The sequence below is a fragment of the Apodemus sylvaticus genome, chromosome 20 (genome assembly GCF_947179515.1).
Source record: "Apodemus sylvaticus chromosome 20, mApoSyl1.1, whole genome shotgun sequence".
NCBI lineage: Eukaryota > Metazoa > Chordata > Mammalia > Rodentia > Muridae > Apodemus > Apodemus sylvaticus.
Window position 1 is genome coordinate 18,848,457 of NC_067491.1, and position 27,873 is coordinate 18,876,329.

Genomic DNA, 27,873 nt, shown 5'->3' on the forward strand with positions numbered 1-27,873 from the left:
CACGTGAGCGGAGCAGGGCTGCTGCGCATGCGTACACGGAGGGAGTCGCGGAATGACTGGAGCGACTCCAAGGGCAGCCTGGTGGGGACTTAAAGGCGCTCGTCCGTGCTGCTCCCGGCCTAGGTTCGCTCGCCAGGGCAGCGCACTGCAGAGGTGGAGCTGGGGCAGACGCCGGGTTGCAGCCGAGGGGGGCGGACCGCGGCGTGCGGGGGCGGAGCTCGGGGTGCGAGGTCGGGGAGGGGGCGGGGCTCGGCGGCGCTGGCCGCCCATTGGCCACCGGTCCTTTGCGCTCCTTCCGGGTCCCTCTAGGTGGGAGCAGCCGGTGGCCCTGCTAGCCTGGCGGGTCCTCCGTGCATCCTCTGTGCGCCTTCATTTTCCAAGAGGGGCGTTAACCTCCCCGGGTGGAGCCGGAGCGCTGCGCCCGCAGCAGTGACTAGAAGTTTTGGATTTATGATTCTGTTTTGTCGTTCGGTTGGTGGAAGATGTTGGTATTTCTCTGTACCTCTAAAGGAGTACTTTTGCAAGAAATTTGAATGACTTGGTTCATCTGAAATGCTATCTATTCCCCCCCCTCAGGTGCTCCTAGCTCTGTTTTCCATGACAGATCTTGACGACAATACGTGCAAAAAGTATATAAAGATGATTACCAATATAGTAATATTGAGCCTGATCATTTGCATTTCCCTAGCATTCTGGATTATGTCAATGACTGCTAGCACCTATTATGGTAAGTAAAAGTGTCTCAAGTTTTGCTAGAAGTTAATGGGTGGAATTTTAATGTACGACTTCAAAATCCAAAAAAATATGCCAATGGTTAATAATGATTATGTTCACTACCACAACCTGGAGCAGCTCCTAGTTTGCTCCTGTGACAAGATAAACGATGTCTAGAGAACTTGACAACCTTTCATGATGTTTCTCGTATTGATATTTAATTACCTATCACAAAATGCATGTATCATATAATTATTTCTGTTTACCTTAGTGGGGGGGGAAGACATAAAAGGTCGTTTTGTGGAACAATTTGGGTGATGCTTACCATTTTAAGATTAGTTTAGCGGTTTCATCATCCCGTGAAAATAACAAAGGCGGTACAGTCTTTACATTTGGAGGTTGAAGAATTTGTCACTTCAAAAGAATAGACATCTAGTGCTGGCCACGGCACTATGCTTGTGTGGTTTTGTCCTCAGTGTACCTTGCAGCCACTTGGCAGAAAAGAGGTGCTTTGTTTTTGCGTTGGCTTCTTGGTATGTCTTTGCCTTTATGGAGCCAAATATTGCTTTCTTAGCTCCTACTACTGCTCCTTGTCCTACTACTGCTCCTGCTACTGAACTCTTGCTGCCCCTGGTCTCAGCCTCCAGAGTGCTGGGATTACAAGGGCAGACCATTGTATATGACTTTACATGATACTTCAACATAAGAAAAGCCTTTTATGGATTTTCTTCCTTAGCATATATTAATTGTGCAAGATAATGGATTTTATTTTGGCATTAATATATTCAGATTGCATGCCTTGGTCCTATGATGGTTTTTAAGGATTATTTTGGATTTGGTTTTTACAGTGTGTGTGTGTGGGGGGGGTTAAATACAAGGTTTTGCATATATTGTGCACATGTGCATGTGTTCAGGGGCTGCTCCATATCCAACTCTTCTTCGTTGACTTTTTGTGTTTTTGTTTTGTTTTGAAACAAAGCTGCAGCTTGCAGCCTTGTGACCTGAAACTCGAATCCTCTGGTCTCAGGCTCCTATGTTCTGGAGTTATGTGGGCCAGCACTTCCAGTGAGATCTTTCAAATTTTAAAACAGGGACTTGAGGCAGTGACTCTGGGTTGTGTGTGCTTTCTGTGCAAGCTTGAGGACCTGAGTTTGAATCCTCTGAACCCACTTGAGGCTGGGCACAGTAGAACACATCTATAATTCCAGTTCCTGGGAGGTAGGAGGCATAGGAGAATCCCTAGGAACTCTTGGGCCAACTCAAAGTTATTCTGGCTTCTACATACACATTGTCTATACACACATGCACATTCGGACACATACAGCACACATAAACACACACTAGATTTTTGGGTTTGGGTTTGGTTTTCTAAGACAGGCTCTCACTGTGTAGACCAGGCTGGCCTAGAACTTAAAGAGATCTGCTAACTCTGCCTCCCAAATGCTGGGGTTAAAAGTGTGCATCCAGCCGGGCGATGGTGGCGCACGCCTGTAATCCCAGCACTCTGGGAGGCAGAGGCAGGCAGATTTCTGAGTTCGAGGCCAGCCTGGTCTACAGAGTGAGTTCCAGGACAGCCAGGGCCACAGAGAGAAACCCTGTCTCGGAAAAAAAATTCACAAAAAAAAAACAAAAACAAAAAATAAAAGTGTGCATCTAACACCTGGCACACACACAGATTTTGGTTTTAAGTTTTGAAGCTGGCTTAGAACTTGCCTATACAAACAAGAGCATTCTGATCTAAGTAAAACAAACTAGGATTTCTAAGCCTGACTCTTCCACTAGGGCCAAACACTAAGGCAAATGAATGACCTATAGCTTCACTTCTCAAAATAGGGCTTTTTTTCCCTCAATCATTTGTGGCTCAGTTGGCTCTCTTGGCTCTTCATATTGTATGAAATGAATTTTGAGAATATTTGATAAGCCGAGTTGTGGTGGCTGCGCATGCTTTTAATCCCAGCACTTGGAAGGTAGAGGCAGGTGGATCTCTGCGTTCGAGGTCAGCCTGGTTTAGAGAATAAGGTCCAAGACAACTAGGGCTACACAGAGAAGCCCTGTCTCGATAGATAGATAGATAGATAGATAGATAGATAGATAGATAGATAGATAGATAGATGGATGGATGGGTAGTAGGTGGGTGGGTGGGGGTGGGGGTGGATGGGTGGGGGTGGATGGATGGGTGGGGGGTAGATGGATGGATGGATGGATAGATGGATGAATGGATGGATGGATTGACTGCTTCAAAACCTTTTTAGAAGACCAAGCCTTCACACTGTTCTCCATGGTTGTACCTCTCCAGGTCACTTACAGCCCGTTTCTCTACCTTTATAACTTCCCAGGTAACCTGCGGCCCGTCTCTCCATGGCGCTGGCTCTTCTCCGTTGTTGTTCCTGTCGTGATCTCCTGTAACGGCTTTAAAAAGAAAAGCCTAGATCACAGTGGGGCTTTAGGAGGTACGTTTTCATTTTGAGTGTTTAACCCACTTTAAAATAAGTGGGTTTTTTAATTTAATCTTATGTTTTCTGAATTCTGTGTATAACTGAAATTGTTTATTTATTTAAAAAAAAACTTTCAGACAGCATCTCATGGTATAGTCCTGGCTGCCTTGGACTTCGCTGTGTGCACGAGACTGGCTTTCATTCAGCTCATAGAGATCCGCCTGCCTTTGCCTCCCTAGTACTGGGATTAAAGACACACGTGCCACCAGGGCTATCAGTGACTGGGTTTCAACATTATGCAACTCAGTGACTCAGCATATCATTCTGTAGAACTGCAGGAGCAAATGCCTTTAGTCTCTAGACTTCATAATTGATGTGCTGAGGTTAACAGGATTGCCTTCTGTGGACCTTGGCCTCGACTCTTCTGTACCAGGTCTCCTCCAGGCAGAGTTACTGGAACATCCTTTTTAAGGTGGAAAATGGAAGTGTAAAAAAAATAATTCTTGGAAATTGCTACCCGTGATCTCAAACGGCTCAGTTGCAACCTGTTGTTTTGGGTTACTTTTTAGGACTGATTGGGCACAGGCTTTATGCTGCTATTCTGTTTATATGGAAGTTAGTGTTTGTAAAGTTTCATAAACTAGAGTAGACCTTCACTTAGGTAAGATAATGTCGTTGGTAAAAAAAAAAAAAAAAAAAAAAAAAAAAAAAAAAAAAACAGTGGCCAGGCAGTGTTGGTGCATGCCTTTAATTCCAGCACCTGGGAGGCAGAGGCAGGTGGAATTCTGAGTTCGAGGCCAGCCTGGTCTACAGAGTGAGTTCCTGGACAGCCAGGGCTACACAGAGAAACCCTGTCTTGAAAAACCAAAAAAAAAAAAAAAAAAAAAAAAAGAAAGAAAGAAAGAAAACCTGAAAGCAGGAAAGGTCAATTTGAATAATAACTGAGCCTTTGTTTCTTGGGAAGGTTTTTCCGTGCAACCTGGAGGATTTATCAGAAAACAGTTGAACCATAAACATCAGGCAAACTCACTGGCAAAAGCACCTTCCTGGGGTCATGGGCAGAACCTGAGCCTGTGCTGTCAAGGTCCTATGGTTGTAAAAATAAAAGACTTTTATTGTCCCCACCCCACCCCGCCCCGCCCCGCCCCGCCCTGGGGCTGACCAGGAACTTCTTGCAAAACCTGGCTTTCTTACTACTGAGATTACAGGCTTGGTTTTCATAGAAGATACTTCTGGACTACTTTAAGATCTATTTTTATTATTTTATAATTAGACATATGGGGGGGTGTCTGTGTCCCTCTGCCAGTGTGGACAGGTGCCTGCTGAGCCCAGGGGTGTGGAGGCCTTGGATCCAGAGATGTAGTGTTGTAACTCAACAGACCCCCGAGGGTCCAAGTTCTGGCGTGCAACCCCTCAGCACACAGCTTGACAAAAGATTGATGCAAGAGCATGAGGTTTATTGTTCCACATATGTGGGCTCACTCATCCTCGCAGGCACAGAAAGCACACATCTTTTATACCCTATTTGCAAGGGGCGTGGATTACTATGAGTGATATATTTTAAATTTACAGGTCAAGAGGGATTTTTTTTGGGGGGGGGGGGGGATTTGGTTTTTTCAAGACAGGGTTTCTCTGTATAGCCCTGGCTGTCCTGGAACTCACTCTGTAGACCAGGCTGGCCTCGAACTCAGAAATCCTCCTGCCTCTGCCTCTGCCTCTCAGAGTGCTGGGACTACAGGCATGCGCTACCACCACCCAGCTCAAGAGGGATTTTTGCAATAAGATTGTTGACAGTTTGTAGCCTTCCCCAAAACCCAGTAGCAGGAGGGGCAAGGGGGGTGATTCAGGGAACTGTTACTTTTATTTTGTCTTGTCTTCATCAGACTGGTCAGAACAGCTTGGTCACTTTGTACATTAAAACTTTGTTTATGTTCTCAGAAAAAGGTCAAGAGCCTGTCAGCTCCTCAGCCAGGCTGGTCTCTGTATTTCTTAAAGGGGAAGCCACAGATTAAGCTTTCAGCAGCTCCTCACAGAGGGGCTGTTACTGGGAAGGAACCCTGCCTCCCATAGTAGCTGGTTGAGAGTTGCCTGATACGGGTGCTAGGGACTGAACTCTGCAAGAGCAGCTCTTTACTCAAGAACCATCTCTCCGGCCCCAGAATTTTTTTTTTTTTTTTATTTGAGACTGTGCCTCTCGGAGCTCAAGCTGGTCTTTATAAACTAGACATAGTTGAGGATAAACTTGAACTTTTAAGTTCTTCATGCTTCCACCTCACATGTGCTGGGATACGGAGCATTCGCCATCACGACCTGCTTATGGGATACTGGCATTTAAACCCAGGACTCCGCCCACTCTAGGCAAACACACGACCAACTGAGCTATGTCTTCTTCCCCCACCCCCGGATTCTTTTTGGTCCCAGCACTGTGGAGACTGAGTGGATCTCTTATGAGTTTCAAGCCAACCTGGTCTACATAGCAATGCAGGCGAGCCAGAGCTACATAGTGAGACCTGTCTCAAGAAGAAAAAAAAGGTCTTACAAGTTTAGCTATCCCTGTGGAACCCACTGAAAATGAAACAAAATGATTACCTGAGAGGTCTTCCGGTCACTAAACAGAACCAGTGTTTATTGGTTGTTAACAATTATTGGGTAGAGTACTTCCCATAGTTGAGAAATATTATTTTCACTCTGTTGACTGCTTCTTTAGTCGTTGAGAATGAAAGGTAACTGGATGTGTGGACATTTTTATGTGTTTTTTTTTAAACATGCCATCCGTGTTAGGAATGGCTCTGCACTGCTTATTTAACAACAGCAGTGTCACCCTTACAGTGTGTTGGGCATTTAGCACCTTGGAAGTATTAATTCTTAACGAGTAATTTGAGCAAGCAGTGTTTGATTATAATACCAGTTATGTTTTACCTTGGTTTTATTAGTCTTGACTTACAGTAAAAAGGGTCAATGCCATGAAATTATTTTTCCCAGTCATTCATTCATTCATTCATCCATCCATCCATTCATTCATTGGTGGAGGGCACAGTGAGCACACACATGTAGAGTTCAGAGGATGCCTTTAAGAGTCAGTTCTCTTCCTGTGAGTTCTACAGAGGTCAAGCTCAGGAACCCAAGTGCCTGTACCCACTGAACCACCTCACCGGCTCTCAAGTCCTTTAAAAGTGGTTTTGATGGGCTTCCTGCAGAAGCCTTGCTGGGTCCAGAGAGTCTTCCTCAGGGGCCCCTCTGAGAGTCCCCCATCTGCTCTGTCATACTCCACTGCCGGGTATCAAGGGGTCCTAGCCAGGTGGTGGTGGCGGCGCACGCCTGTAATCCCAGCACTCTGGGAGGCAGTGGCAGCAGATTTCTGAGTTCGAGGCCAGCCTGGTCTACAGAGTGAGTTCCAGGACAGCCAGGGCTATACAGAGAAACCCTGTCTCGAAAAAAACAAATCCAAAAAAAAAAGGGGGGGGGGGGTGTTCTCACCTCACGGTGCAGCTCTGAGAAGGAGAGGCAGCCCCCTCCAGGCCCAGCCTGTGGAGATTACTCTCCTGCTTGCCAAGAGGGAATTTTGAAGCCATGAACTATTCACCTAAGAATTGTAATGAGCCACTGACTGACCAACACCATCTGAAATGAGTTATCAGAAACATATAACATTGTAACAGGTGGAAGCAACCCCCAAGCCAATTTCTTCTTCATCCCAACTTGTTTTTAGAAAGACCCCAATGTACCATCTACCAAAGAAAGAGAAAAAAAAAGAGGTAAGAGCCTCTGGAGATTCGGGGAAAGAACACAAAGAAAAGGAACCTCAAAACCAAAGGGAGCCAGGCGATGGTGGCGCATGCCTTTAATCCCAGCACTTGGGAGGCAGAGGCAGGCGGATTTCTGAGTTCGAAGCTAGCTTGGTCTACAGAGTGAGTTCCAGGACAGTCAGGGCTACACAGAAAAACCCTATCTCAGAAAAAAAAAACAAAAACAAACAAACAAACAAAAAAAAAAAAAACAAAGGGACAGATGACGAAAATAGAAAGACTTCAGCGCTGCCCTCCCATGGTGTCAGATAGCCCAATGAGCACCTAGGACTAGAAAACAAAACCGCAGCAATGCCAGGGTAATTGGGGAGCTCTACAATTGCCAGGAGGAGAAGAGCTCTGTGGTTGGAGATAGCGAAGAGATCTATACATAAACTGCCACCAGCAGTCAGAGCTGACTCAACCAGCAGACCTTTGTTTGTCCAGAACTGGGTTGTCTGGTCAGCCTCGCGATGCTGGCTCTCGATGCTTGCGGGTGTATCATTGTGGCGTAAACTGAGAAATGTTTTCAGGGTGGACAGACAGGCTGGATCCCTTCACCACCCCATGCCTTCATTTTCATCATCTAACGACTGTGGAAAAGGACATTTTCAACAATCTGCCAAAACTCAGCACACTCAGCACTGAAGAGAACAATCAGAAACAGATGAATGATGTAATAGCCTCATTACTGTGACTATCGCTCAGTATCAGCCTGTACACCTTCCAAAGGAGATCAGAAAGTTCACAGATAGTCAAGCTTGACTTGCTGCATAGTAAACCTTCCAGGTACAATAGGAAACTGGTCCAGGTTTAAACCTTCTCGACCTGAGACACAACATATTGTCAGCAATACCCTGATCACCAGCAGATACCACGACTCTGTAAGCGTTGAAGGGAAAGGCTCCCAGACAAAAGGCTTACATCTCTGCTCCAGCTGCAGCCGGGGAAGGTCTCCCCAGAGAAAGCCTAACACTTCTGCTCCAGGAAGGGATGGTTTCCCCAAGGTGTTAATCTCTGCTCCTCCAGTGGGAGGTTTTCCCCAGCGAAAGCTCCACCCCAGTGAAAGTGGGACTGCTGGCCTCTGGGAGGTATCCTGGCAGCTGGGAACCAAGGGATACCACAGGGTCACACCTCACACAAAGATTTGTCCGGAGGAAGTGGCTGCCTCTGCTTGGGTAAGGGAACTGAGCAGAAGGCAGGGCTTCTATAGGATTTCTTGGGAGTCAGGGTAGAGTTTTCCAGGGTGGAGCTTTTCAGGATAAGGATTGGTAGGATGTCAATTCCTAAGCTTGAGTAAGCTCAGGGATCGTTTAGTTTTCCTGTTCAGGGATTGCTGGGTTTTCTTTGCCCTTTTATCCTAAAGACTTGAGATATTAAAGTTCGAGAATAGTAACCTTTCTATCCTACCATAGAAAACAACTTGGAGAATGTACAGAGGTTTCCCATTGGTAGTGTTGCTAGGCCAAGATTACTATGTCAATACCTTTCTGCAGCAGAGAAGTATCCTTTAACTGAGATAAAGAGTAAGGTCCACAGATATCAGACCCAGACCCAAGAGCCAGACTGAGCAAATGTTTGTCCTATGGTGGTGACAATTCAAAATGATAATTATGCCATCTCTAGCCAGTCTTCCGTTCACATCCAGTGGGCGCTCCAGCTCAGAATGCAATTGATCAACAAATCCCATTTGGAATTCTCTCCATAGCAAAAGGATTAAGCAAGCTGAGTCTGAAGGACACAGCTAACATCACTTCCTCTGGATTTTGGACTTGGACCTGTCTGATAGAATTGAATTTGGCCACCCCTCAGCTGGTGAAGGATGCAGAGGGTCTGTCTGGTCTTGTTTCTCTTGAGGTTCTAATACTGGCAAGCAGCCTTCTAAAGGAGTTTTTCCATGGTCTTAGAAACCTTAGATTTAATGGAGCTGGATCTAGAGGAGACAAATTGGATTGTTTTTTTTGGGGGGGGGGGTGGTATTCACAATAGGGTTTCTTTATATAGTTCTGGCTGATCTGGAGCTCACTTTGTAGTCCAGCCTAGCCTTGAACTCATAGAGATGTGTCTCTGCCCCCCAAGGGCTGGGATTAAAGGCATGCACCACACTGCCTGGCTGAAATCGCTTATCTTAAGGACTTAGAAAAATTGGTCTAGACAGAAAACCAGCCGCCCATTTCCCCCAAGGCACCGGGCCCTTACCAGCCTCACACACTTGGCCTTGAAGAGGACTTGGTTTCTCACCTCTCTAAAGACACTAGAACTGTACTTTGAGTCTCAACCCCAGCCTGCACAGACTTCGCCTTGAGCGGGCTCTCGGGCAGCAAGCTGTGAGTCATGAGTATGGTGTTGTTCACTGGGCACCTTACACCGCAGTCCGCTGCCAGGGGCCTTCCTTCTTTATGGAGGCCTTAAAGATGCTGAGTCCATACGCCATGACTGATTCAAACTGCTAGCCCCAGGCACTGTTCAGAAATAGATGGCCATTAATGTCTCACATCTGTATGATATAGATATGATATAGAGCAGATTTATAAAGACTACATTATCTGCTAATGAAGAATCATAGTCATTTATATATTTTTTATTTTATTGAAAATAGATTTTTCCTCTTACATAAATATCCTGATTATGGTTTCCCTTCCATCCGGATCTACCCCCTTCCTGTCTCTTATTAGAAAAACACAGGCTTCTAAGAGTCTAGTGTAATATTAAAATATTAAATGTGTTATTTTAATTTATTAAAATTTTAGTATTTAATGTATCTTTTTAGTTCTATAAAAATAAGGCTTTGCTAAATTAATGGCTATTTTTTGTTACAAAATATGCCAGTTTATTTAAAATTTTGCCAATAAATTATAGAGTTATTAATTTAAGGAACAAAGGATAATTAGATATATGTTTCTCTTAGAAAAATATAGGCCAAAACTTTTGTTGTCAGGTGTTTCTAATAGCATAGGCCCTGAAGGCAGAATTTTTCTTTTATTTTGAAATTTAAATTTTAGATATTGTTTCTACTCAGAGTAAATATGGATATTTTTCATTTTGGTTTTGGTCTGTTTTTATCAGTCAGATGCAGAGTTTATATCCTCCACTCTTCATCAGCTAGTTTAACTATTAAAAGATAACTTGGTTTAAATAAGAACATGAAAATACATTCAGAAGTTTAAAATCCTATTAATTTTATTTCTCTGAACTGTGAAGCAAAGTAGCTGACGTGAATCTTTGGATTTGGGGGACGTTGAGACCTTTTCCTAGAATAAATATGTTTTCTTAACTTTGGGGACAAAAACATGGTGAAACATTTTTGTTGCTGTTGTGTTTGTTTTTGTTTCTGTTGTGTTTGTTTTTGTTTATTTTTCATTTCTGAAAGTTGCAGATCGCTGGGCGGTGGTGGCACACGCCTGTAATCCCAGCACTCTGGGAGGCAGAGGCAGGCAGATTTCTGAATTTGAGGCCAGCCTGGTCTACAGAGTGAGTTCCAGGACAGCCAGGGCTATACAGAGAAACCCTGCCTTGAAAAAAACAAAAAAAAAAACAAAAAAAAAAAAAGAAAGAAAGAAAGAAAGAAAGAAAGTAAGTTGCAGATCCACAAAAATTTTACAGAAAAATCTGGCAAATAATTCACACTTGAACAAGTGCAAGCAAGCAAGCAAGCACACACACACATGCTATGTATATTCACTATAAGTACAGTAGGTAACTTTAAAGGCATCTCCCTATTTTGTACAATGAGACGAATGTCTTTCTCTAAAGGCTCCGGTATGCTATGTCTTCTGGAGAGTCTTCACACTTGTACTGTACTGTGAACTAAATGCACTTTCCCCATACGTGGGGCACGCACGGGACTGGAGCAGTTCAGCTCAGGACACTGCCTTTACCCTCATCCTTTGCTGGTAGGTGGCAGTGCAGTTATGGGAAAGTGATGCATTTTATAGACACCGTCGAGGGTTCCATGCATTGCGTAGAATGTTGTCGATAATATTTAATCTCAATCAGGGCTTCGATTCACTTCTTAGTTCATTCACTTCCATGGGATAAAAGATACACAACTTTTATTATTATAATAAGCCTTAATCAGCACCAGAGCTGGGCAGGTATCTACCCTCCATGCTATTATAATCTTTTTCCCCATGGATAACCCCATTTTATAATTTGCCACGTCCCCTTGGGCAGCTCTTAACTTTAATTGGCCAGCCCACATGGCCGTATTTTATGACTCACCCCATGGCAGCTTCCTCCTATCTTCATCTTGTCCTCCGACCCCAAGCCAGGAATCCCCAAGACCCGCCCATTCCAATTGTTCCCAACTACAGGCTGTAGGCATCTTTAATTTAACTAATAGTTTTAAAGTAAGGAACAAGGTCACATTGTACATACAGATAGCTTCTCTTATTCCTGAAGCAGCCTGGCCTTGGGGACCAGTATTTTTAGCATTACAATTTATAGCAAAAGACCAAACCTCAACATTAAGATATACATGCACCATTTGATAATTCTTTCTTTGCTTTACTTTCTCCTTTTTAACATTTTTTAAAAGATTATTAATTTTATGTATGTGAGTACACTGTAGCTGTCTTCAGACACTCCTGAAGATGGGTTCAGATCTCATTACAGATGGTTGTTAGCCACCATGTGGTTGCTGAGAATTGAACTCAGGACCTCTGGAAGAGCAGTTGATGCCCTTAACCGCTGAGACATCTCTCCAGCCTTGCTTTATAGTCTTTACAAATAAAAAGCAAAGTGGTAAATGCCTGCCCTTTCTATAGCACTCGGTTCTTCGGTAGTTTTGGCTGAGATCAGTTTAATTGTGGAGGAGACCCACAGAGCAAGTCCATCCTTAAGCACGCCTCCCACAGAGTGAAGGACTGTATTTTGCTGTGATTATGCTTTGCTGCTTGGTTCTTTGTGGTGTCACTGCCCTCTGCATTTTGTGCGAAACACCTTTTTGTTTAATTAAAACTGTTCATATAAAGATAAAAAAAAAATGAGACTTTTGCTTCTCCTGGCACTCAAACACATACATTGGGCTTGGGATAAAATCTGTTCATAACAGGCAAATTTAGAAGAAACAACTAAGGGATGAAGAGATGTAAAGATATAAAACCCCAGAATGTTCGAATATGCTGTAAAACTATGGTAGATTTTACCAAGTAGTAACCTTTCATGGTGTCTTTTCAGTTAAATTTTGTTTATTAAAGGAATTTGTTACAATTCTACTTGTGTGTGTGTGTGTGTGTGTGTGTGTGTGTGTGTTTAAAAAAAAAGTAACTCTCACATCCAAATGTATTTCTGTATTAAGATTATGGAACTTACACTTGAGAGGTAATACCCTAGTTCTGTTCTTGACAAAACAGCTTCTCAACAACAACAACAAAATCTTGGGATTCCCTCCCACTGACCTTGATAGCTTTTTTTGACATTGTTCTTGCTTTCTTTTGTGAAATCAAAAGGGAAAGTGAAATGTCCTCAACGGTAATCAGATATCCAGCATCTAGGAGCAGAAGCAGCCTTTGAACAGACGTCGGGCCACCCTGACACGGCTGTGTAATACACGCCACAGCATGCGGAGAGGGAGAAGCTCCCGAGTACTGAGTGCTTCGCCATTGCTTTGCCACCTGCAAACTGTCAAGCATAATTATAGTGGTTTGAATGAAAATGGCTCCCACAAGTCGGGCCGGCGGGCTGCACTCTTAGGAGGTGTGGTCTAGTTGGAGTGGGCGTGGCTTTGTTGGAGGAAGTGCATCATGGGGATGGGGGTCGGGGTGCTTTGAGGTTTCAAATGTTCAAGCCAGGCCCAGGATGGCACTCTGTCTTGCTGCTGCCTGCCTAACTGGGTATGGAGCCCCCAGCTGCCTCTCCAGCACCGTGTCTGCTTATGTGCAGCCATGCTTTGGAGCCCCAGTTTAATCTTCTCCTTTATAATAAGAGTTGCTATGGTCATGGTCTCTCCTTCACAGCAATAGAAATCCTAACTAAGAACAAAGTAGATTCTTAATTTCTTTCTTTTCTATCTGCTTTCTTTCTTTCTTTTTTTTTTTCCTTTTGAGAAAGGATTTTATATAGCCCAGGCAAACTTGCTATCTAGCTGAGAGTAACCTTGAACCTTTGATCCTCCGGTCTCCGTCTCTCTACTGCTGGAATTACAGGCATGCATGACCATGTTCAATTTTCTACTGGAGACTGAACCCAAGACATTGTGCGTTCCAGGCAAGCACTCTACCACTTGAAGGCTGTCTTGAGCCCATTAACTCACTGTCTTTTCATGAGTATCTGGTAGTTCTAAAGTCAGGCTACAAAAGTACATCCATTTCTGTAGACCATCCTGGTACTGTTAATGTGCTCCTTGGTCTGCTTGGGATAAACTTAGTAGATGATACACTCCTTAAGAACTAATGGTTGGCCCGGCGGTGGTGGCACAGGCCTGTAATCCCAGCACTCTGGGAGGCAGAGGCAGGCAGATTTCTGAGTTCGAGGCCAGCCTGGTCTACAGAGTGAGTTCCAGGACAGGGCTATACAGAGAAACCCTGTCTCGAAAAAAAGAACTAATGGTTGATATCCATGTTTCTTTGGATAATGACTGACACAAAGTAGGTGCTCAGGAAATAAGTGTCCAGTGATTTAAAAGCCTTGTCTCTTTCCTAATCTTTTCACCCCCATGAGATGTTTCTGTTTGGAGCTTTCTTTCTTTAAGGATTGAAATGTTACACCGATGTGAAGTGCATCATAATAGTTGGAAATGCTTTTCCAGTGTCTGTCAGTCGCTTAAACTTTCTATGTGACAATTTTCCTGTCTGTAAATGGAAAGGCATAGTGGTTATATCTAGCACTGAGTTCTGAGGAGTTCCCCTGTAAAATGCTTTTCACGCTTCCTGGGCATATCTCGTTCAGGCTGGGCATATCATGCTTTTAGTATGCGTTACAGAAGATATTTAGATATTTAGAGCCCTTCTGACTCAAAAGTATTTTAGTGTATGGAGATGGCAGAGCACAAAGTACACACTGAAAAAGAAGCCTAGCAGTTGGGTCGGGGAGGGAAGGGATAGGACTCTATACCAGGGACTTATTCCAAGGAGGTACTGTTCAGTCATCATTAGCATTAGCTGTGTTCAGTCCAGCTACAGACAGTTCATTCGGCCTTTGACTTGGTGAGTTTCAATTTAATTTTCTTGGCCTGGATCATTAGACTTAATGATTAACTGTCTCTCCCTCCACTTTCAGTAACTGAGCAGTGCGGGACCGTGTGCAGCAGGCTCTGTCCTAGGCACTCAGGACACTGTGATATTGGGAACAGTAAACACAGCCAGTTCAAATGCTGCCGTAGAGCTTCCATTTCTCAAGCCGGGTGGTGGTGGTGGTGGTGGCGCACGCCTGTAATCCCAGCACTCGAGAGGCAGAGGCAGGTGGGTTTCTGAGTTGGAGGCCAGCCTGGTCTACAGACTGAGTTCCAGGACAGCCAGGGCTACACAGAGAAACCCTGTCTAGAAAAAACAAGCAAACAAACAAAAGAACTTCCATTTCTCCTCATGGAACACGGATAACAAAGACCGAGGTAGCCCTGTCAGAGCCCTGCCTCTCTGGAGATGCTGTGAGCAGAAAGAAAGGACTCTGGCATGGTGAGGTGTCTGGAAAGGCCAGAAGCAGTATAAGCATCTGCTTGGTCCTGCTTCTGTCGCCATGCTCAGCTCTGACTTGTCTTCCTGAGGGAGAAGCCTCCATTTTGAATTGATCAGAGCTGAGCAAAAAACGCTTACTGTAGAGATTGATTACCACTTTATTAATCAGCTAAAACGCAGACCCGCCGGGTAGATAGGATACATGCACCCATTCAGGCATGCCCTATTCATGTAGTTAGTGTCTATGAGAAGTCGGTTATCATTAGAAGCTGTTTCGATGACCCCTACAGGTCAGGGGTCCCCTCCCTTGGGCAGGGCTCAGCAAGTGTGACACCCTCCCTAGCGCAACCAAAAATACTAACATCACAAACACCAAGGAGGAGAGGATGGCCATCGGATGATTTCAGATGTGGTGCTGTAGAAAACTGGTCACCCATGTGGCCTGTGAGTTACCATGTGTCACTCCAGACAGATCATCCTAATACATCAGGCTCCTCCAGGGGAGGGACGTCGGGCATGGTTCGATTGCTTGCTTGTTTCCGTGAGCTCCTGTGTTACACAGACTCTGGTGTCAGACTGCTAAGCTCCTGCCATCCTCGTCTCCCAGTCTTCTGGATAGCTAGGACTGTGGGCTCATGCCAAGGGCATCATCGTGCCCTTTAAACAGTGGAGTGATTGTAACCAATGGCGACAATGTCAAGAAAGGAAAATGCCTTCAGAAATGATTCATTGTAAAGGATATCTGCCTAGTGGCGCATTCTCTCTTCAGATGGGCAGTAGTTCTCCTGTGAACTTAGGATGTGCTTCAAGCCAGTACATCCTGATTTAACTTCATTTGCTCACTTTGGGTGACTTTTCTTTGTCCACATAGCGAACACCTCTTTTTGGTTTTTGTTTTTGTCGTTATTTGGTAGGTGTTTTTTTTTTACTCATTTACTCAAAATAAAAAATGAGTCAAACCTCATATTTGTAGGATTAGCTGTCATGATACAAATAAAGCTATCTTGTTCCTTCTACCACCGGGTTCGTTTGAACCAAAATATTCTCAAAATCAATAAGCCAAACACTCTATTATCAGGTTTTTTAAAAACCCCATCCCGGATTTGCACTTTCCTGTGAATGCTTGGAGAGACTTTGACCACCGCCCACCCTGAGCTCAGTCCCTGGGTCTTGGGCTCTGCACCCTAGACAAGCATGCTGCCCCTGGGCTACCTCCGGCTCCTACCCGCTTGCTCATACAACTCACAGTAGCTTCTCTCAGTGTGCTGTTCCTTCTGCTTAATTTAGAAAGTGATTTCAGTAGCATCTTTCCACAGAGCTCTGGTAAGGCACTATCCCTTTGTTCCCATTAACCCTTTCTGCGCTGTGTGCAAGCTCCCTGTATCCAATTGAGGTGTAGGTTTTACATGCGTCCTTGAAATGGGTCACCCTTTGAAAAACGAAGGGCTGACCAAAAACAGAGAAAAGTATAAAAATCGGAAAATCACAGTCGGAAAATCAGAAAAAAGTTAGAGGCTTGAAGAGCTTATCTTCTTTTGGATTTTCATTTTAAAAGAAAATCCCAAGATACAAGGGACAAAAATGCAAACGATATAAACCTATAAAACTATAATCTCTTCTCCTCAGAAAGAACTACTGATATATGGCAAAAGAAAAATCTGCAGATTGGCCTACTGTTCTGACTGCGTGTATAATGTTTGAGATCTAATAATTCATTCATTCTCTTCTTCAAATTAAGTATAAAAAGTTGGCCTAAAATGAATGATCTTATGTCAGTATTTGAAAGGAGACTGAAATATGTTTGAAAATTATCAGTTAAGATGGCTTCCCGTTTACTGCCCAGGTTGGCCTGAGTTGGAATGGTGAGCTCGTGTTAGAAATGTTCGTCAGATTGTAACACCCAGACTGAGTCTGGGTTTCTGTTTGTTTCTTCCAGGGCTGGTGGTCGGCTTCATCTTAACCATTGCAAATTTCAGCTTCTTTACCTCTTTGCTGATGTTTTTCCTTTCATCTTCAAAACTCACGAAATGGAGAGGGGCAGTGAAGAAACGCCTAGACGCAGAGTACAAGGAAGGTAAACTTGACTGCCTCTGACGTCACTCAGAACCGCGGCTATAACTCAAAAACTGGTCAGGCTATAAGAACAGATGAGCCTTATTTAAGAACTACTTCTGGAGCCTAATTCAATTCATTATTACTTTTACCCTGATAACAAATAGTTACAGAATTTTAGTGCAAGCCTATTATTCATTATTCTGGTTTTACGAATATGTAATGTGAACAAAGATGCCTTACTATTTTTTTCAAGCTACTGTTCTTTAGAGAAATTTAAAAATATATGTTCCTCTAACTGAATTTTTTTTTCTTTTCTATTTTCCATCTGCTTACCTGTGCCCAGGAGGACAAAGGAATTGGGTCCAGGTGTTCTGTAATGGAGCCGTGCCCACCGAGCTGGCCCTGCTCTACATGATAGAAAATGGCCCCGGGGAAATGCCCATAGACTTTTCCAAGCAGCACACTGCTTCCTGGATGTGTTTGTCTCTCTTGGCCGCTCTGGCCTGCTCTGCCGGAGACACGTGGGCTTCTGAGGTTGGCCCAGTTCTGAGTAAAAGCTCGCCTCGACTGATAACAACGTGGGAGAAAGTTCCAGTTGGTGAGTGTGTGTGTGTGTGTGTGTGTGTGAGTGTGTGTGTGAGTGTGAGTGTGTGTGTGTGTGTGTGTGTGTGTGTGTGTGTGTTGCGTTTACATACATCTGTAAAACAAAGGTCAGCCTCTGGGTGTCATTTCTTTTTTTCTTTTTTCTTTTTTCTTTTTTTTTTTTTTTTTTTTTTTTTTTTTTTTTGAGACAGGGTTTCTCTGTATAGCTTTGGCTGACCTGGAACTCACTCTGTAGACCAGGCTGGCCTTGAACTCATAAATCCGCCTGCCTCTGTCTCCCGAGTGCTGGGATTGAAGGCGTGCGCTACCACTGCCTGGCTGGGTGTCATTTCTTAGGAAGTCATCTACTCTGTGGCAGTGTCTCTCCTTGGCCTAGAGCCCACCAAGTAGGTTTACTGGCTGGACAGCTAGCCAAAGGGGCAAGCCTGTGTCTCACCGGTATTGGGATTAAAAGCACGTGTTATCACCCTGGCTTTTTACCTGGGTTCTGGGAATTGGACCCAGGTCCTTGTGCTTGTGTGGCCGTCACCTTCCTCATAGAGCCATCTCCCCAGCCCCAGCTGGTGAGTATCAATTTGAGTTTGCTAATTACAAACTAGAAACAAGACCTCTCGAATTAATGTTTTCCTTAAAGGCCTTGTCAAGTTTGTATTTGGCCTTCTAAATTGTAAAATTGCTATAGACTATTAAATTGGTGATAATAAATAATATCTATAGGGAATATTAATGAGACTTAGATATATAATAAAGGAGCATAGAAATTGACACACAGAGCAATGGGGGGGAAAGGAGACAATAAAGTATTGAGGACCAATTTTGTTTTTAACATAGTTTGCTCTCCAAATCTACAGATTCAATCAACATTGGATTAAACATATCTAAGGAAAACAGTTTTAGGGGCTTGAAGTTGGCTCAGCAGTTAAGGGTGCTTGTTCTCGCAGAGGACTTGGTTCAGTTCCCAGCACCAACGAAATGGCTCACAACCATCTGAACCTCCAATTCCAGGGGCACCTGAGCCTCACTTCTAACATCACAGCGCCCCGTACTCACACAGTGAGCAGACAGACATGCAAACAAAGCACTCATAAACAAAAAGTGGGTTTAAATAGAGGGGTGCTAGAGAAACAACTGGCCGGGCAGTGGTGGTGCACGCCTTTAATCCCAGCAGTTGGGAGGTAGAGGCAGGCGGATTTCTGAGTTTGAGGCCAGCCTGGTCAACAAAGTGGGTTTCAGAACAGCCAGGGCTACACAGAGAAACTCTGTCTCTGAAAGAGAGAGAGAGAGAGAGAGAGAGAGAGAGAGAGAGAGAGAGAGAGAGAGAGAACTGAGCAGTTAAGCCCACTGGTTATTGTCCCCGAAGACTCAGGTTTGATTCCCAGCACCCACCTGCCAACTTACAACCATCTATAACTCCAGTTCCGGGGGATCCGATACCCTTTTCGGGCCTCTTGGGCCATGAAGCACAAGGCAGGGCACAGACGTGCATGTAGGCAAAATGCTCACACAGAAAATAAATCTTCAAAAAAGAGAAGAATTTTGTCTCTACTGAGCACTTAGAATCCTTATTTTTTTATGATTGGTCGCTAAACAATATTGTATAGAAACTATTTGCACTGTGTCCTGACTGGCTTTGTGTGTCAACTTGACACAAGCTAGAGTCATCAGAGAAGAAGGAGCCTCAGTTGAGGAAATGCCTCCATGAGATCCAGCTATAAGGTATTTTCTCAATTTCTAATCAATGGAGGAGGGGCCAACCCTTGCGGATGGGGTCATCCCTGGGCTAGTGGTCCTGGGATCTATAAAAAAGCAGGCTGAGCAAGCCATGGGGAGCAAGCCAGTAAACAGCACCCCTCCATGGCCTCTGCATAAGATTATGTCTCCAGGATCCTGCCCTGTTTGAGTTCCTGACCTGACTTCCTTCAATGATGGGCTATGATCTGGAAGTATAAACCAAATAAACCCTATCCTCCCCAACTTTCTTTTTGGTCATGGTGTATTGCAGCAATTGAAACCCTAACTAAGGCACATTTTATTAGTAATTTTTCCCTCCGGACACGAGGTTCCCCTGTGTAACCTGGTAGACCAGGCTTGGCCTTGAAGTCAGAGATCTGCCTGCCTTTGCCTCCCGAGTACTGGTATTAAAGTGTGTGCCACCCTGTCCAGTGTAGTGATTATTGATTATTATATCTAATGTATGTGGAAAGAAGGCTGTTAACAGGTTGTATGAAATAGAATTATCTTTTTATTTTATTCCTGTGATACCAGAGATCAAAATCCTGTACTTGTTAGTGTCTTAGTTTCACTTCCTGTTGCTATGAAAAAAATCCCTCACAAAAGAAACATGAAGGAGAAAGGGTTTGTTTGGCTTATAGTCCCTTGTTATATGTAATCCATCAGTACAGGGAAGACAGGACAGCAAAGAACTTGAAGCAGCTGGTCCCGTCACATCCATAGTCTAAAACAGAGATCCAGACAGTAACAGGTGCCTTTGGGGTTCAGCTGGCTTTTTCTACTCTTTGACAGTCCAGGGTCCCTGCCCAGGGCACGGTACAGGCTTTCCTGCCTCAGTTACTGTAACTGAGATAAGATAATCCCAGCAGACTTGCCCACTGGGCCAGCCTGATTTAGATAACCCTTTTATCTTTATTTTAGTCACTTCCCTCTTGACTCTAAATATTAAGTTGATAATTAAAATTAGCTATCAGTCCCACCTAGTGCTACCTCCCAGCCTAGAGACCTCTTCCTAACAGAGCAGGATCTCACTGTGCATTGTCAGGCAAACTAGCTGGTCTCACAGAAGTTCAGGGCAGAATGGTGGTTACCCAAAGCTCGGAAGAGGAGGAAAAGAAGAGGAAGGGTTGACAGTGAGGACTCTGGACAAGATCAAGTTCTGGCAGTGTCATGTCGAGTAGGGTGACTACTTGGGATAATGTATAGTTCTTTGGGTTTTTTTAAAAACATTTAATTATTTTATTTATATGTGTACACTGTCGCTGTCTTCAGACACCCCAGAAAAGGGCATCAGATCCCATTACAGATGGTTGTGAGCCACCATGTGGTTGCTGGGAATTGAACTCAGGACCTCTGCAAGAGCAGTCAGTGCTCTTAACCGCTGGGCCATCTCTCCCAGCCGTAATGTATAGTTTTTAACAGCTAGAAAATGGGCTTTTTAATGCCTTCACCTTGAAGAATGACGAGACTTTGAGGAGAAAAGTGTGGGTTCTGTGATCTGACTATTAAGCAGTGTGTGCATGCATTCAAGTACCAGGGTCCCGTGTGGGAAACTTTGATGAATCAGGTTTTTGATTCTTAGTTCTTAGCAGCAGGGGATCGGGAGTGTGTGGTCGGGAGTGGGAGGTGGGGGGCCTGCGGGTTGAGCCCAGGATCTCAAGCATGCGAGGCACAATCTATATCTCCAGCTCAGCCTATATATTAGTTGGTTTTTGTTTGTTTGATCGGTTTTTGGTCTGCTTGTTTTATTAAGAGAGAGCGCTCTTTAGATTTATTTTCACTAGGCGTGTACCTGTGTGGGTTTAGTTTTCCCCTGTTTACTTTTCTCCTTATCCCTCATTTGCTAACTGACTACTAACAAGATAATTTGGTATTCCTTCCTCCTCCAGGAACCAACGGAGGAGTCACAGCTGTGGGACTGGCCTCTAGTCTCCTCGGCGGTACCTTCGTGGGCCTGGCCTACTTCCTTACGCAGTTGGTGTTTGTGAACGACTTAGACATCTCTGCTCCGCAGTGGCCCATTATTGCATTTGGAGGTCTGGCTGGCTTATTCGGATCCATTGTGGACTCCTTGTTAGGGGCCACAATGCAGTTCTCTGGTAAGACAGTGTCTTATTGTAACTTCCGCTTTCTTTTCAGAAATGGGAAAGAAATCTGAAAAAAACGTTTGTAAATGTACCGATGAAACCAACCCCAGGGCCTGGAAGTGATGGGAAATCACAGCTGTAATTTTGATTTTTCTTTTCTTTTCTGTTTTTTTTTTTAAAGATTTATTTATTTATTATATGTAAGTACACCGTAGCTGTCTTCGGACACACCAGACGAGGGCATCAGATCTCATTATGGATGGTTGTGAGCCACCATGTGGTTGCTGGGATTTGAACTCAGGACTTTCAGCAGAGCAGTCGGTGCTCTTAATCGCTGAGCCATCTCTCCAGCTCCTAATTTTGATTTTCCTTATTTCTTTGGTAGTAAACCAATATGGAGGGATTTCTAAGTCTGAAGAAGCAGGATTTATAGCCCAAGAAACAGGCTTTGATGCTGAGCCATCACCTAGTCCTAGGAGAGCAGGATTGGATCATTTCAGTGGACCTCCTTGCATTGGCTTTGCCAAGCGCCCTTGATAATTGTTATACTAGTCGGACCTCGTGAATGGCCGGCTTCCCCGCAGTGGTTATCCCCAGCAGGACTTTCCCGCCTCACCCTGCGACCTTGCTATGTAGCCCTGGCTGGCCTTGAACAGTCTGCCTTCTTAGGCTGAGGCACTCCAGCTGCAAGGGATCTGACTTCTTGTCGCTTCCACGGCCAAGCACACATGTATGCTCATACAGACAGGCCCGTGCACACTCACACAACCTTAAAAAGAAAATGTGTGTGTGTGTGTGTGTGTGTGTGTGTGTGTGTGTGTGTGTAGGTGTGCCTGTGTTGTACTCTGTTCTATTCCTGGAGTAGGTAGTTTATCATGAGCAGAACTAAGATGGAGTCCTTAATAGGCGCAGGGTTTGTGGATGGCACGCTGTTTACTTCAAGCTAGCACATGTCCTCCTGTGGGCGGAGAGCCCAGCTCCCTGAGGCCTCCTTTTAGAAGGTCGTCAGCCCTGTTCACAAGAGAGCAGCTCTCAGTTCTCAGGACTGAACACTGAGCCCTCCGTTACAGCAGACACACAAAGGGGTCTCAACAGCCTCCCTTGCAGCTGCTGAACCCTGACATCCAAGTCTGAGGCCAGATGTGATCCCAGCCGTCAGACCTCGCATGTTTGTCTCAGAGAGGAACCTCTGGGAAGCCAGGCCCCCCATTTCCAAAGCAACTCCAGAGATATGAGAGGCCACTATTGAGGTGCTGTAAGGTCCACCCATGCGGGGGACTTCATTTTTTAAATATAGCACCGCATCAGTTATCCCCCAGGTCATTGCACAAGGCACTGAGAACCTCACAAAGATTGTCTCCTTGGAGATAAGCGTGTTCTTCTTGACAGTTACTTGTGTCTTCTTCATCACGCGCTGCTTTTCTGTTTCAGGTCTGGACGAGAGCACGGGCCTGGTGGTCAGTAGCCCAACCCAGGAGACCAAGCACATAGCAGGGAAGCCCATCCTGGACAACAACGCAGTGAATCTGTTCTCCTCGGTTTTGGTGGCCCTGTTACTCCCGACAGCTGCTTCGGGGTTTTGGCCCAGAGAGTGAACTTCCTTTCCTTCTCAACCAGTTGATACTGGTGAGACCAGCCAGACTTGCAAGGTGAAGGTGTTTTTTTTTTTTCAGTGATTAGTAAATTCAGGGGCCTTGGGAATGTCGGTGCTGCTGCGGCACACCGCGAGCCCCTTCAGCTCCCGCAGCAGCTGCTGTCTTTCTGGTGGGAGGGGAAATGCATACGAGTTGTTCACACTCGTCCGTCCGCTGTGGATGAAGCTTCGTGGACAACGGAACTGCTCTTCTTTCCCTCTGTGGCCGAACTGAAACATCATATGTTCCCTGTAAAATGTACTATGTTCAGCTTCCAAAAGCAGTGGGTTGACAGTTCAAAATGGTTCCCATTTGTACAGAGACTTAACCACTATGGTAGTTGCCCCAAAGTTAGAGCTGCTTTAAATGACTTAACCCATACACATGGAAGTCCAAAGAAGTAACTCTCTTGAACGTCTCTGGTTACCTTCTTAGTCACAGCTGTGGAAAATGCAGGCACTGCTGGCTCCAGACTTTCGTCCTTTCTCCCAGTTACTGATGTGTCACTGTTTGGGTACATTTCTTTTACATCACATTAGAAAGTATGGAAAAAATCATTTTTACCAGAAGAAATTGTATAAATTTGCACCTTTTGGATGAAGTCGTAGCTCAGCGCTGGCACTTGTCTTGTATGCTTGGTACCCAGGTTTAGATGCCCAGCACTGAAAGGAAATCACCTTATGCATTTATATCTCTGAAATACACCCTACTGCTGTGTGGAAGTTTAGTTTCCTTTCATTGACCTTTGACCTTAATTTTGTAAGTGCCCGGAAGTGCTGCGATTTCCCACTGTGAGCCTTCTCCACCCCCTCGTTCCTTTCCTTTGTCGCCTTGGGCTAAGAGAGCTCTGACTGCTCTGTGTCTTGCCGTGTACAGAGGTTTTGAAGGGGTGAGTCATTTTATTAAACGTTTCCTAAAATGTCCCTTGTCCGACTGCAATACCTTTCTTCGCCACCCATGTCCATCCTTGACAAAGTCAAGGAAGAACTCCCTAAATAAACCGACACCAGAGTGATACCGCTTACTGGTCCTAGCAGTGTCTACTGTCCCCTGCTGTAGGTTCTGGAGACAGAATGAAGCCATTGGCGCCCTTAGTCCTGAAACCATCAACTCAGCCAGCCACAAGCACTGGCTTTTAACTTCAGGTATATATACTTCAGAAGCACCTGGAAATGATGCAGAAAATTAACTTATTTCCGTGGTCCAGTTCTGGAACAGACTTTGAAAGCTCTTCACGTGAGAGTAGTGTCCAGACTTTCAGACACTTGTTGGCAGGGCTCCTGTGTAGACCAAGTGAGTCAGATAGCCCTGTGTTCTCCTTGTATTGGCCTACTCCACACTTGAGTCTTTTTGGAGAACTCTGTAATGTTCCTTGTCCAATGAGGTTGAGGGCCACTGAAGAGGAGTATCCCAAAGCGCTGCTGAAAGGTCCGTCTGAAGAAGGGACTTTGTTTTTCACAGAACAGCATCTAGCCATAGTACTGTGCACTCTGGATTATAGCTTATGCACTATACAATAGTGCATAGCTACATCACTTACCAGGCCATGACTGTAAGTTTGTACAGCCCATGCATGGTTGTAATGTGCCTTTTCCCCTTCTCTGGATATTCATCCTCATGATGTATTATGGACAAAATGTCTTTCCACAGCCAGCTCTGAGTTTGGAATAATCACTGTATCATTAAGGCCCAGAAAGATGCCTCAACAGGGAAGAATGTGCACTGCTCTTGCAGAGGACCTGTGTTGAATTCCCAGCTCCCGTGTAGGGTGGCTCACAACCTCCTGTAACTCCTCTTCCACAGGCATCCAACAGCCCTGGTTTCTCAGCCATCTGCACTCACATACACATGTCCTGGAACAGACACATAAATGATACAAACGTGTGAACATACATGTGCTCATACATGCACGCACAAACACACACACTCTCGTGCTAATTAGTAAAAATTTAAAAATAAATCTAGAAGAGAAGCTAGGTTGGAAGTTTGTTATTAAGGGCTGGAGAGATGGCTCAGCGGTTAAGAGCATTGACTGCTCTTCCAGAGGTCCCGAGTTCAATCCCCAGCACCCACACAGTGGCTCACAACCATCTGTAATGGGATCTGATGCCCTCTTCTGGTGTGTCTAAAGACAGAGACAGTGAACTCACATACATGAAATATATAAATCTTTTTTTAAAAGTTCATTATTAAATATACTACTGGTTTTGTTGTGAATTATGAATAACCCTATTCATTCTGATAACCAATGTTAATAATTAGATCCAAGGATATAAAGAACTTCAGATCAAATCAAACTTGGAAAGAAATTCTGATTTCGGAGATTTTCAAAATAACATTTACAAATATGGAACTGTGGTTCGATGGTTTCCTAAATCTGCAGATACTCACTTAATTTTCCTATAACAACCACCCATCCTTCCTTCCTTGACCTAGTTTTCCTATCCCCAGGCTGGCCTTGAACTCATTGTAGTTGAAGAAGACTGTGAGTTCCTGATATCCCAGTCTCTCCCTCCCAAGCACTACAATTGTAAGCCCACACCACTGCCCAGTTCAGCATCTTTTGTAATTACATATTTAGTTGAACCTATTGTTCTCTTTGCTGAGTTGGCGGTTGTTATCAAGGGAGGATGTCCCAGTAAGAGTATGGTAAGACTGCTGCCTGCCCGTTCTTAGGATTCTGGGAGACAGGAGAGGAGCAGTGCATAGAGCATGGACCACTCAGCTCCTGCAGGAGCCCTCAAGGGTAGCATCGGGAAAGCACAGCAGTTGGAACCACGCGGGAAGCAGTTGATCGGAACAGTGACGCTTACTGTTCTCAGCCTCTCTCATTTCTTTACTTGGAGCCTCATGTGTTTGCTGTCTCTAGTAGCCATCTCTGTATGTAGGGTCCTGGCTTGAGAAATGACAGCCCCACCTCAGTAACATCCCAGTCTACTGATGTGAAAATTCATGAGAAATGAAGTGTCTGGAACTGTCCCGTGCCTGCAGTCTGAACAGCTGCTGCCTTCTGACCATGCAGATTCTAGGGCCTGTTCATCTGTCTTCCTTGTGTTTGAACTCACTCATGGGTGTCATCGCCAGGAGAATGAACTGTCCTAGCAACCACGTCCCAGACAAATAACAGCACACCCTTAAGAACAAATACAATGTGCGGTTTAATCATCTCATCTGCTTACAGAGGATCTGTTACCTTAACTCCTGCCTGGTCTGAGTATTTTCAAAACTCAAAGTAATTGTTGAATCAGTATATTAGTTTGGGTTCTCTAGAGTCACAGAACGTATGGATAGTCTTTATATAGTTAGGGAATTTGTCGATGACTTACAGTCTATAGTCCAACTCCCCAACAATGATCAGCAGCAGCTGTGGATGGAAGTCCAAGGATCTAGCAGTTTCTCAGTCCCACGAAGCAAGCAGGCAAGGAAGAGTGAGAGAGGGTCTTCCTTCTTCCAATATCCAGCAGAGGGTGTAGCCCAGATTAAAGGCTGTAGGTCTCCAACAGAGGGTGTGGCCCAGATTATTGGCGTGTGAGTCTCCAGCAGAGGGTGTGGCCCGGATTAAAGGTGTGTGCATCCATGCCTTTAATCCCAAATGATCTTGAACTCGGAGATCTCCTTGTCTTAGCCACTATGCTTCAAGGTCTCCATGCCAAGATCCAGGTCAGAAACTGATATCTCTGAGCCTCCAAATTAGGATCATAGGTGAGCCTTCCAATTCTAGACTGTAGTTCATTCCAGATATAGTCAAGTTGACAACCAGGAATAGCCACTACAATCAGTTTGGTTAACCTGGGAGTATATTCCGGGGGAGGGGTTAAAGGTACCAGTTGGTTTCCTGAATTTCTGAGTACTGGAATGATCCCAATAGTTCTCAATTGTGTGAAACAGCGTTAATGAGTTTAAAACTTACTGAGTCAGGTACTTACTGTAGGAGGCGTGCAGACTGGCCAGGCAGGGCCCTGCCCTGTTTCCTTTTGCAGTGCAGAAGAACCATTCTCTTGTTTGCCTTAATTACTCTCCAAAATTTTATAAATGTGGACACTTTTTAAAAGGTTTATTTGGTTTTTATTTATGTATTGGTATGTACTGCTATTTCTCTGTTCCCTGATAAAACATTGGTCTTAAAACTAAAAGGCCAGGCAAGGTGGTACATACCTTTAATATCAGCACTATGGAGGCAGAGATGTGTGGAGCTTTCAAGTTTGGTCTACATAGTGAGTGTCAGTCAGAACTACATGGTGAGACCCTGACTCACAAAACAAAACAACCCCCCACCCAAAAGATTCTTCTTTAAATGTCATAGTATTTGAGGATTGTGGGCACACAGTATGTGCAGGATATACATTTTGAATTTTACACTTAAAGTCCTTGTTATATGTCAACACTTTCAAAATATTGTCATGTGTTGCAACCACCCCCTTACCAGCAAGGAATGACACAACGCAGGAAGATCTTCTTCAAGCAGTTTATTCCCAGGGGGATTAGAAAACACAGACACAAGTCATTCTGCAAGAATGTCCCAAACCTTACTGAGAGACCAGCAATATATATACTAGAGGCCAGGGAAGGGAACAGGAAAAATCAATTATAGTCATAGGTCAGGCACCTGGGAAGTCCCTACCACACCAGGCAGGAAGGCAGGAATCAAGCTAAGCCACGGGATGTTTTGCTCTCAAGAAACCTGTGCAAACAGCTCAGCTGGGGGCGTTGAGCCAAGCTCTCTGGTTCCCAACAGTCATGCAATTCTGGAACCTAGAATTTTAAGGAAGATCATGTGCCCATTGCCCAGATGTGTAACTAAGACAGGCACGTGCCACTCACAAGTGAGTCTAGTCTTTTCCCGTGGGTTTATACTGTCCCTCCTCTGCTACACTGATCACTGTGCCTGGGCTCTTTCTTCCTATTTTCCTATCTTACAGACATTGTCTCAATGGCGCTTCAGTGGCTGAAGAGGCATCGTTAGAACCCCATGTAGAATCACTGTCTCACACATTCTGCGCTTTGACTGCAGAAGCACTGACACTGTCAGCTTCCCTCTCCCCATGTCCTGGTGTGGCTGCAATGAGATCAGCTCCTTCAAGCATCAGCTGCCATGCCAGCCCCACCATGGTGGACTGTCCCCCCAAACAGCCACACGATAGAAGGAGAGAACAGATTCCGGCAGGTTGTATTCTGATCTCTATGATGTTCACACATACACGTACACTAAATGTAAA

The 27,873-nt window shown here is 44.7% G+C and overlaps 1 protein-coding gene across 6 annotated transcripts; it reads left to right on the plus strand.

The window, feature by feature from the left end:
* Positions 1-32: 32 nt before the first annotated feature.
* Tmem19 (transmembrane protein 19) lies at positions 33-27,873 on the plus strand. 6 transcript variants are annotated; one of them, XM_052165425.1, is made up of 7 exons: positions 33-153; positions 577-727; positions 3,051-3,164; positions 16,484-16,621; positions 16,946-17,200; positions 20,826-21,035; positions 22,455-23,578. In XM_052165425.1, exons 2-7 carry the CDS (start codon positions 598-600, stop codon positions 22,616-22,618), a joined length of 1,011 nt encoding a protein of 336 aa, XP_052021385.1. In that variant the 5' UTR covers positions 33-153; positions 577-597; the 3' UTR covers positions 22,619-23,578. The 6 variants fall into 6 exon arrangements, 5 of the variants coding, with proteins under 5 accessions (XP_052021385.1, XP_052021386.1, XP_052021384.1 ...); XM_052165426.1 differs by having other exon boundaries at positions 33-123; XR_007974623.1 differs by lacking the exon at positions 33-153 and adding an exon at positions 27,577-27,873 and having other exon boundaries at positions 296-727; positions 22,455-22,672.